General features: G+C 30.5%; 1 protein-coding gene across 1 annotated transcript; it reads left to right on the top strand.

Moving 5' to 3' along the window:
- Window positions 1-4,920: 4,920 nt before the first annotated feature.
- On the top strand, window positions 4,921-6,047 carry LOC150036766 (uncharacterized). The gene has a single exon (XM_090313110.1). The coding sequence runs from the start codon at window positions 5,026-5,028 to the stop codon at window positions 5,767-5,769; it is 744 nt and encodes a 247-aa protein (XP_090169236.1). The 5' UTR covers window positions 4,921-5,025; the 3' UTR covers window positions 5,770-6,047.
- Window positions 6,048-12,134: the final 6,087 nt, after the last annotated feature.

Raw genomic sequence — 12,134 nt, 5'->3', positions numbered from 1 at the left:
AATGAATTAGACTTCTGTTTGATGGTCGATGGGATGAGAATTCTAGTTACCATGATTTTCGAGCTTTTAAGGTGTATATTCCATCAAATTCATTGTTCCAACAATTTGTGGAATACATTCAATGTAAGGATTTTCCCTCTATCTTGTTTGACAATGTACTGGGTTGGTTCCGCCAATTCGAATCATATTAAGATTGTTAGAGATATTTTGTGGTTAATGACAATTTTATCAAAGTCCCCCCAAATTGATTTATGTGTAGTGGTTGACCATGTCTCATCTATTGTCCCGAATACTGGAAATACACTGTATTCGAATAATGAATTAGCATAAATTGATCATTCTTCCCGACCTCCTACGGGCAACATTGAAATTGTTGATTTTCAATATTTTGAGTCCTTTCAGTCTGGTATTCCCATTAAAGTAGGTTTTTACGTTGATGGTAAAGAAATATTTGGCAAGAGTTAAGAGTCAATACCTATGGAAGAGGTCTTTCTGTACTCACGTTGATGGTGTTTGAGGCTTAACCATTTTAGGGCAATGAAAGCACGTCTTTATTTTCCTGCAATGAAGTTGTTTTTAAGGCATTAGAAGCATTTTCTCTTCCCTTGAAGCTGTTTTGGGGTTGTCGTAAGCCTTTTGAAATCCCTAATTTGATTTTGTTGGCAATGATTTAGTTGGGTTGTTGGTTTAAACGAATGCCTTGTTCGGGTGCTAATAAGTTGTTTTAAGTGTAGATTAGACATTATTTAGAATGCATTGTTTATTGTGATAGTTTTTTAATTAGAGTGTATTTTTTGTTTTAAAATGGTTTTGAAATCCTTAATCTTTAGAACACCTAACGCCAAGCATGTGGGTGGTTTGGGGGCAGTTTTGAAAATTGCTAATTATTATTTTTCTAATATTATAATCTATTTTGCTATTTTCACAATTTTAAATTTTTTTTACTATTTTTTCAAATGAAAGTTTAAATTTTGCTATTTGTCTGGTAAGCTCTAAAAGAAATAATAAACAAAACACAAACGTTATTTCTAATGTTTTTAAGAAACCGCATTAGAATATCTCGCTTTTTTATTATCATCATTATTTTTTTATAAACCTTTCTTTTTCCTTATATATCCTGGGTTTTCTTTTTATCCATTCAACAATAATTTTTAGATTTCTATTTTGTATCTTGATTGTAGATATATGTTATTCTTTTAGACATTGATATTTATGTCTCAAAGTTCTCACTCTAATACCTCAAAAGATACCATTGTGTTTTATAATTCACATTTATACATAAAAAATATGTAAACCAAACCATTTTAGTCTTTGAATTTTGAAAAAAAAAACCATTAAAACCATTTCATTTAATTATTTTAATCTTGAAACTCATAGAAATTGGACATGTTCAATAAATTGAAACCATACAATAATTTCCATGTATTGAATTAATGTGAAGAGAGGCCAAAGATTTAAAGGACAATGTAAAGGCAGTCTACCTCCTCTCCAAAATAATAGTAACCCCTGATCTACATTTGTTTTTTTTTTGTTTTTTTGTTTATTTATTTATTATTATTATTTTTTTTTTAACTTTTGCATTTTATGATATTTTGATATACAATTTTAAGAATTTTTGTATTCAAGTTGTGAGTGTTTGTGATATATGTTTGTTGTTTTAGTTTTTGATATATTATTAAACAACAAATCCACAAAAAACAATCACAAGAAAAATTTAAGTGCTTAATTATTGATTGAATTAAAATTAGAGTTTTAACTTTAGATAATAAGTTCAAATTAGAAGCTTCATCGTTATTCATATGTTTATTGCTTTTTTTTTTATTACAATTTGCGACAAGTCTATTATTGATATCACAGGCTATCAGTGGTAGAAGTTAATTAAAGTTAAATTTCATACCTTTAAAGTTACACAAAAAATTGAGCCTGTTTGTAATGTTCTCATTTTTCATTTTGTTTCTAAAAAAGATCTCAAATTTCAGAAATTGAAAAATAGTTTCTTTTAGTTTCAATTTTTTTTAATTAAAAATTAAAAGTAAGCAATAAAATAAATTAACATTGAAAAAAATTGAAGATAGAAAATCAAAATTCACAATGAAAAAATAAAGAAAAAAAATGAAAAAAATGGAACCAAATGAAAAAAAAAAAGAAGGATGGAGAGTACACAGCAGGAGAGGAGAAGAAATAGGAAAAAAGAAAAGAAAAGAAAAGAATGGAGAACATGGTAGGGAAAGGAGAAGAAAAGGAAAAAAGAAAACAAAGAAAATGAAGAGGAATAGAGAAGGGCAAAATGGGAAAGTGAAAAAAATTTAAAAGATGATTGGTCAACATTTGCCATATATGCAATTATTTCTAAATTGTCCTATACTTAAAAATATTTTCCCTTATTTTGCTTTATATTATAAATTTTCTACTTTTAAAAGTACAATAATCTATTTACTTTCTTTCTCCATCTCCATAATCTCATATTACTCGTTCCAACAGTAACTTTATAATTATAGAAAAAGTAATGAGAAAATAGGGAAAAGGAGACATGAGAGTATTTTAGGAGATAACGGAAGTAAGAGATATACATAGAAAATTTGAGAAAATTAGGGAGATAATTGGTAAAAATGAATTTAGTCTTCCTAATTTTAATTCTAATATTAATTTTAACAACATACCAACCATTCATCTTCTAATTTTTTAGAATTACATTCTTAGAACCATTATATACGTAAACGAACTCTTTTATTGTATTGTTCTTGAAATTAACAAAATAGAACAACCTTACAGTTTTATTAAGTTTTAGGTGTATTGTGTTATTTAAGATTTATAATGAGTATAAAATTTTATTATTGCTATTTAAATCATATATATACAAAGAAATACACTTCGAAAGAGATTTTATGAAAAAATTTAAAGTGGCAAACAAATATTTCCATAAATGTCAAAATTAGAATTTTGTAAATGAAAAGTAAAATTTGGTTTGATATTTTATTTGAAAAAAAATATATGAGAATTAAAACAAAACTATATAATATCTATTTGTAACATGTTAAAACCTATTATTTTGCTCAATATTTAATTGAAATTACAAGATTTCACCTTTTTTTTTTTTGTGTCTATATATATAAAAGTAACATGAATAGTATGGCTAATCTCTCGTTTATGTCAAGGGCAAGACACCATCTCTGTCCTTTAATTTTGTTTGTTTGCTGTGTTACTCAAAAAAATTAGAAAAAATGAAAAAAAAAAATCATAAATAATAAATCAAAACTGAACTAAAGTTTGCTTTAGAATTGCTGTAATTTCCATCTATTGTATTTTTTCGGGAGAATTAGCTGCAATGTGAAGTAAATTATTGTTCTGTAAATAAATACAAGATTATTGTATTTTAGATATAATAATTAAAATAAAACTTTTATTAAATTTTTTTATATAATTCATAATTTTTTAAATAATTTTTCAAAATATTATATTTTGTTGAACTAAATTAATTGTTAAGTATTAAGAGAAATAGCTTTAATTAAAAAAAAAAAAGAAAAGAAAAAGAAAGGGACTATTTTTAGGTATAGAAAAATGAATTAAAATATTTATAAATATAGTAAAATTTCACTGTTTATCTGTAATAGATTACGATAGACTACTATTTATGTCTACCTGTGTCTATATATATCATGATAGACACAAATAGTAATCTATCAAGATCTATCGCAGATAGATAGTTATATTTTGCTATTATTTATAAATATTTTCAACAGTTTTGTCATTTAAAATAAATTTTCAAAAAAAAAAAGAGATATGGTATAATTAAAAAAAGTTGGTTGCAGTGTTAACAAAAAGTTGGTTGCATTCAACATGAAAAATTAGGAGATAAAATAAATTTTTAATTTTGAAAGATAAAATTGAAAATTGACCAAGTGAAATCTAATTCTACAAGAATTTAAAACCTAACTAGAAGCTAATTAAAAAAAAAATGCCAAAGGAAGGTGAGTTTTAAAAGTGATTTTAATGAATTCAATTCTAATTTGTTTTATCAAACACAAATCCAGTTAATTATTGAGTCATTTGTAAATATAGAAAAATAAAATAAAATATTTACAAAATATAACAAAATTTTAAAACTATCAATGATAGACGTTGATAGATGCTAATAGATTTCTATCCATGTCTAATCACTCATTATTAGTGTTTATCAGCGTATCATTGATAGTTCTAAAATTTTATTATATCTTGTAAATATTTTCAATAGTTTTACTATTTGAAATAATTTTCCATATATTTTTTTTTAAAATAAAAAACCACTTTTAACCTCTCAAAATCAACTCCAAACACACACCAAAACAACCTAAAACAAAAGCTTTTAATTTTTCCACTTTAGAAATCCAAACAACTATGGATTAGCTTGAAATCAAACAAAAACAACCTCAAAATCAATTCGTTTTTCTAAATTTTATGTACTCATAATATTACCATAATCCATCCTCAAATCCAACAACTGAATGGAACAAAACAAAGCTTTTCAAGCAATTTCATTAACAAGCCCACAAAGTTAACAAATGTTATAACCAAATTAAAAAAAAAAAAGTAAAGTAAACCACAGTTTCAAATTTAAGTTCCATTTCTTCTCTTTAATCATCAATGAAATCTTTCATTTCAAACGCCCAACATTACCTTTTCAGACATACCCACCCCCCGAAAAGGACAAACTTGAATCAAATTGTTTCTTAGGATATGTCTTTTTTAAAAGCACTTCTGTTAGTAGTAGTAGGAGCCATTATTGTCCCCCACGAATTTAAATATAATATATATAAAGACTATAACCGTTGTATAACGGTTTTCATCCGCGGCAAACCAAATTCAAAAAATTCCCAAAAAGTAAGAAAGTGAATTAATATCAAAATAAAAAGCTTCCCACTTCTACACTAGCTTTCCCTTTATATCTTCAAACCTTCATCTAACAAAAACAAAAGAAAAAACCCCTTCTACAATTTTTGTTTCTTCTTCTCATTTTGTGGTGGAATTGAATCAAACCCAGATATCAAAATGGGATCTTGCATTAGCAAATGCAAACCCAAGATGATGAAACAACCACCTCTTTTCGATTTCAACAATAATCTTGTCCAAGACAAGCTTGTTGTAATTCCCCAACCACTTTCCCCATTATTAACAACAAAAACAACAACAACAACAATTCCTTCTCTTTCTCTTAATAACAAAATCTCTCCTTATCCTCCTTCCCCTTCTTCTTCAATCTCTTCTTTCACTTGTCTCTCTTCATCAACCAACACCTCTTTCTCAACTGCTTCTTCTTCACCTTCCCCAATTTCCTCACATCACCCCTTTCCCTCTCCCTACAACCAACTCCTTAGAATCAATTCCCTTAAAGCTACCGCCTTTCCGCCCCCCATCAAGCCGGTTTCCCCCCTCGTTCGCCATCCATCCCCGCAAAGGGTGTTGAGATCCACACCCCAAAAGAGAGTCCGACCGGCTTCGCCATCTCCAATTCGGCAGAAGAGCTTCAGAAAAGAGGTTCTTCCGCAGCCTCTTCCGTCACCGTCGCCGAGTAGACGCTTCAGCCGAGAGAAATGTCGGGTAGCTGTAGCTCCCAAAAGTCGATCGCCGGCGAGGAGTAGTGTGATGAAGAAGGAAATTACTTGCATTCATAGGATCAGTTCAAAGATTGATGAAGTTGCTGTTAAAGAAGCTGTTGGAGATTTAGATTCAGTGGTGGCTATGGAAGATATTGATAATCCTTTAATCTCGTTGGATTGCTTTATCTTTCTGTAGAGATATTATATGCATATAGGAATATATACATATACAGTACATGACATGGTTTCATATGATCTTCTATTTATTGAACTGATTTTTTATTTTGTTTTTATCAACATATGCATTTAATTATTGAATGATCACATAGATCAAGATTTGATTACATTCCTAATATTTTATGGGAATGTTAGGTTTGTAGAAATTTCAACTTTCTTAGTTGTAACTTTTTCTTTCTTCCCATTCTTGCTTTGGTGGAAGAACATATTAATATATTTGGATCATGGTTTGATCTCTATCTCCTTCGTTTATTGTTCTTTTTCTCTTAGCTCAAAAAAAATAATTTATACCTCAAATTATATTTCAATTAGAATTCTAAATTAATAATGGTATCTATTAAAATCTTAAAACTTTTCTATTACGCTCTTTATTGAAAATTCAAATTAAAACATTAATACATAACTTTTACATGTTTATATTACTTTTATAAAGTGTACTAAAATATAGTTTTTCTAACATAAGAATTAATATATTAGAAAGAAAAGTTGAAATCATAAGAATGGTAGTTACGTTGCTCATTAATTTGAGTGGCTTTTCAATATTCTCGTTTAAATCCACATTTTTATTTAGAGTGAAAAGTTAAGTGAATCTGTAAATACTCTCACAACTTAAACACAATGTTGATAACCTAGTTTGTGTTTAATTTCTCAACTAAAATCAAAGCGCGAACGATTAACACTAGCCGATCCTGATAGGATAATTAAATCAACCATAACACATATTATATGCAAAAAATACAGTGAAATGAATGGTGAACTTACTTGATGATTCCATTGATAATTAAATATCTCAAACGATAAATGTTCTCCAATCTCTATATTCTTCAATTGCTCATCTGATGATATAAAGACTTATTTAGTTCAATGAATTAAACACTAAATTGATAGAGTGTGTTATTCTCTTTTCTGGAATCAACAAACATGCAGAGATTGAGAGATGAAGAAAGAGAAGAACTGTATCTTTTTGAAAACAGTCTATCATGTATATTTCAAAGAAAAAAAACGCTAATCCCATTAGGTTAGTTTTTAAGTTTACAAAATAGTAGAAAGACCCCTTAATTTTTTTCAACTTCACATAATACTACTCAATTTGTAATTTTCCACGGTACGTGATGGAGAGATCTAAACCCGATAATTGTTTTCTTTAATACTACACTAATCATCACTATGTGTACAACAGTGAAAATTATCAATTACTTAAATTATATGAACCAATATTAGAACTCAACATTTCTAACATTCTTCCACTTTATTCACATATCACTAGAAGAATTTTGGACTTTAATGTCGATTTTAAACCGACATTAAAAGGCTTTAATGTCGATTGACACGGTTGCAATTGAAGATCAAGAATCAAATGAAGCCCTCTAAATCGACATTGAAGCCCAGAATCAGTCTGTTTTATCAATTATTGTCCTTTTTTTTTTTTTAAATTTCGTTGCTGAATCCATTTTTCGATCTCGTGTTAAAAACGACATTATATGTCTTGTGTTGGGTCAGAAAATATCCATTATTATTTTTTATTAAAAAGTATAAAAAAATTTGCATGGCAAGCCATCAATATTTGTCTTCCACCTATGAATTTATCCACAAACAAGAATCAATATTTCTAATCCATTACATATACTCATCAAATATGAAATAAACACACTAATTACCAACCTTTGCATAACAATAACAGACATTCATAGAATACATACACCAAGCCATCATTTCTCTCATTCAAAATATAAATTAGTACTAATTCCATAAATACTTAACATCAAATACCCCATGAAAACAAAAATATTATAGATAAATCTTCCAATAAATAGATCATGGTTAGATAAATTTGCATTCATTCTAAGTTAGCATTATATTCTATTGAGACAAAAAAAAAAAAAGAATTACATCCTTATACAAATCGGCCAACAAAACTAGTATATAAAAAATAAATAATTTACATACGAGGCTAGTAATGGGAGTAGTAGGATTATGCACTATTTCGTGTATATACTTTTGTACATAGTACCCGCATCCTACAAAATTTAATTGACCCGGGGGGGGGGGGGGGGGGGAGAAGAAGTTGAAAACAATTATTCTTATGTTCGAATGAATATAAATTGTTAAAAAATGAATTCAAATTTACCTTTACAGGTTTCCATTTTGGAGAAGACCGATGGTGTTGGAGATCATGCTTGGCTTACCATGTTTTCAATCCATTAAATAGTTTGAAAACATTAGTTAAACATAAATACTTTAATTAAGAGCTAAGAAAGTTCAATTACACTTACATATTTATAACTCCATGAAAATTCTCTTGAACCTTACTTCAAAGAGAGTCCAAAACATAAACACAATTTTCTTGTAGATTGATTACAATCAATATCCAATGATAACTATAATAAGTAACAATTTTAAAATATTAGTACATGTATAATGCAAATTAAAAATAACTTAACAACTTGTATTTACATACCCTGTGTTATATGGAATAAGGACTCATTGGTCTAAATTAACCAATTCTAGTTGATTGGCTAAATTTTTGGATCGAATATCTTGAGACTTCACGTGTGGCGATATTCTTGCCTGATCAATTATAAAAAAACTTCTTCGTAATATCACGACTACATTCATCCCAAAGATACCTAAACAAAGTAAAAGTTATTATTTAAATATAAAACAAAGTATACATGACTAAATCTAGATGAGTAATACTTACGCAATATATGTCAAAATAGACATATAGCTTATTTCAACCATATTGCAATATTGGATCAGATCATTGCGGCCTAAATAAATAAATTTGTCTCTTCCAAATATATTCTCGTCCAAAGTGATACGGATCATGTCTACATTGTTCATATTATGCATGGCATGTCCGTTCAAGAGTTTGATGGTACCATTGGCGTCAGTATATTTGGAGGACTGATTGAAGTGCTTAATTGTTGAATGGTCCTACCATAACCAAAGTTACAAAAATTCAAAGTAGGAAAAATAATAAATAACCAAACTCATATACTGAAAAAGAGACATACTAATTTCTCGTCAACCATAACTACAAGTTCATGAGGCCATTTTACGAAGTTGCCCATTGCTTGAATTAAGAACTCTATTTTACCCTTCACAGGCATTGGTATAGGCAAATCTTCTCCAATGACAATGTCAATCAGAAATTTAACAGTTAAGCATGACACATCATCATCAAATGTCACTACAAGAAAAATGAGTTCTCCCGACGCCTAAAACGAGCGTCGGGAGTTTGATCGTCGGGAGAAACAGTCTCTCTTGGTGATGTAAGAAGGCGTCGGGAGTTCGCGGAGAACTCCCGACGCCGTAAAGGCCCGTTGGGAGTTCCTAGGGAACTCCTAAAAATTAAAAATGGGCGTTGGGTGTTCCAGGGGAACTCTCGACGGCATACATTAGCCGTTGGAAGTTCTTTTGGAACTCCCCCCGACAGCTCTCCCAACGCCGCCCGAGAAAGGATCTGTTACCAGATCCCTTCTTCCCCATTTTTTCCCGCTCTTCCTTCTCCTCTAAAACCTTAACCCGCCACCGCCGCCCACTCCTCTCCCATTTTCCCCTTCTTCCCCGTCGTTGCTGCCCCATTTTTCCCCTTGCCCGCCGCCGCCGCCCACTCCTCTCTCTCCCTCTCCCATTTTTCCCCTCCTTCCCCGCAGCCGCCACGCGCTTGCCATCGCCTCCACCCTTCAGTCAGCAGCCACAATCAAACCGCCTGCCGCCGCCGTCGTCTCCTCTTCTCGGTCAGCCGCCACCTTCAACCGCCCGCCGCCGCCGCCGCCGGTAATCTTCTCATTTTATTTTCTCTTGTATATTTATTTAAATTATTATTTTCTCTTGTGTATTAATTTAATCATTATCGATTGGTTAATTGAAAAATCATGATTTAGATAATTTATGCAAATTGTTATTGTGTTATTGTAGATGTTTCAATTAATGGATTGAGTTGTTATTGTTGTTGAATGTGAATTAATTTATGGATTGAGTTGTTATTGTTGTTGAATGTGAATTAATTTATGGATTGAGTTGTTATTGTTGATTGTAGATGTTTCAATTTATGCAATTTTTTGTGGATTGTGGATTAATTTATAGCATGTTATTAATCCGTTGTTATTGTGGATTGTGGATGTTTCAATTTATGCAACTTTTTGTGGATTATGGATTAGTTTATAGCATGTTATTGTGGATTGTAGATGTTTCAATTTATACAATCTTTTGGAGTATGAATGTTATTGTGGATTGTTTTTAATTAGTATTGTTTTTTATATAAGCCATGAATTGTGGATGTTTCCACTTACTTAATTTTGGACTTAGTTTAGGGAAAAAACATCAATAAAATTAGGGGCAAAAAAAGTCAAATCATGTATTATAAATTAGTTAACATTTTAAATACTCTGAACAAACTTGGAAATTTTTAATCAAAGTTTATGCTTAATAAATACTTTGTACTTTTTCCTCTAATTCGAGTAATTGTTTTGGATTAAAAGTTGGTCAGAAAAGATTTATTTTTAAGGATGAATAAAGAATGGATTAAACTAAGGAATAAAGTGTATATCAGACGTCGACAGTTTTTGGAACTCCCGATGCACATAGTTCCCTGACTAACTCCCGATACCGTTTTAAAGTGCGTCGGGAGTTCCTCTCCTGACGAGTTTCTCTCGACCAAACTCCCGACGACTTTTTATTCGTCGGGAGAGGCTCTCCTAACGCATTTTCCACACTTTTCCGACGAATTGTGACTTTGGGCGAAGTTAGATTTCTTGCAGTGTGTTGTGACTACTGCAACAATATTATCTACAATTCCTATAGCCAAGTGGCATGGTGTCCCCTTAACAAATTTAAAAGAACTTATGTCATGCATGGTTAAGCACGTACAATATGATTAAAATTTAAAAGTCACAACAAATAAATTACCTCCAAATCTTCTTTAGACATCTTCTCAGTATTTTCTTCTTCAGATGCACTTAGTGCAACACTTCCAACAGATGATTTGGACTGATGAGATTGTCTGCTGTGAGTTCTTTCTCTTGACACTTTACCATGTCGAACATTTTTTTTACTAGAGCCTCCTTCAATTTCTTGGCTCATTAGAGGACTTTGGTTTTACTAATTTGAAATATTGAGAATGGGAAACAAAATCACCCATTCCTCTAACACGTCCCCAATGTTCTTCCGTACCCAATGCTTTGGTGAGAACATCTTCACCTTCATGACTTCAGCCAATTTATCCTGTAAAACATATTACAATTTTCACACAATATCTATATCATCACAAGTTCCAAACATTATATATATGCCATCTTAAACTTTGCATAATATATACTTACAATCCGATTGGCACATTCTCGAGTAACTTCATCAAAGTATTCATTATTCTTTCCTTTTCTTGCTTCTTTCCATAAAGTCGCCCGATAAGAAGGATCATTCGATAGGTTCTACATGAACATACATATTTAATTAGCATAAACATATTAGAATAAAAGATTTAATTTAAGTCGAATAACTCACTAATTCTTGGGCAAGATTCGCATAGCCCTTCCGAGAAATGTGGTGATTATATACACATTTCGCACGTCTTTCTTTTTAAGACGACTGATTTTCTGTACAACAAATCTAGTTGAAGTTACCTATCAAAACAATGATAATGTTGACATGTAATTTATTGTGAATGACTTACCTCCCATTCTTCACTCAATCGTTCATTGACGAACGATGTCCAATGATCTTGCTCTATATGAGAATATTGTTGGGGTGGAAATTGCAAGACCGAGGGTTCATCCTTAAATGGAAGTATGAACTTTTGAGTCAATGTTGTCTTGAAAGTCGAAACTTCCTAGATGCAGACATTAGTATACAATGTTTGGACTTAGAGTCCACATTGAACGACATCTGCACAATGAAAAAAGTAGTTAAACAATAAACTAATAAACTACTATGCACATGAATTAAAAGTTTAGAAAACATACCGCTACACAATCAAAAAGTTTGTCTTTTAAATGGTTTGGAACTTTTTTCCAAGAATTCATACGTTATAGGAATTTGTTGTCGAACACAAACTCCTATATAACTCTGCATCTTCTTTGCTCCAATCCAACCAGTTGTCCATGTTCATTATAATCGATGGTCAACCGTTGCCCAGATGTCCTTATTTGTGCCAACTCAGACATTGTAGTTGGGCCACGTGGTATACTTATTCTACTATGTTTTTGTGGGATCATATTTCTATCATCCTCGCTGCTACTTGTTGAAGTTTCCATGTCAATCTGCAAAAAAAAAAAAAAAAAAAAAAAAAAAAAAAAAAAAAAAAAAAAAAAACATTACTCA

The sequence above is a fragment of the Benincasa hispida genome, chromosome 4, assembly GCF_027475165.1.
Source record: "Benincasa hispida cultivar pf3 chromosome 4, pf3_genome.v1.1, whole genome shotgun sequence".
NCBI classification, from domain to species: Eukaryota; Viridiplantae; Streptophyta; class Magnoliopsida; order Cucurbitales; family Cucurbitaceae; genus Benincasa; species Benincasa hispida.
This window is presented reverse-complemented; position numbering and strand designations above follow the sequence as displayed.

Excerpts from the sequence above, each read along its gene's own strand:
- LOC150036766 (XM_090313110.1), top strand. The coding sequence starts at position 5,026 with ATGGGATCTTGCATTAGCAAATGCAAACCCAAGATGATGAAACAACCA.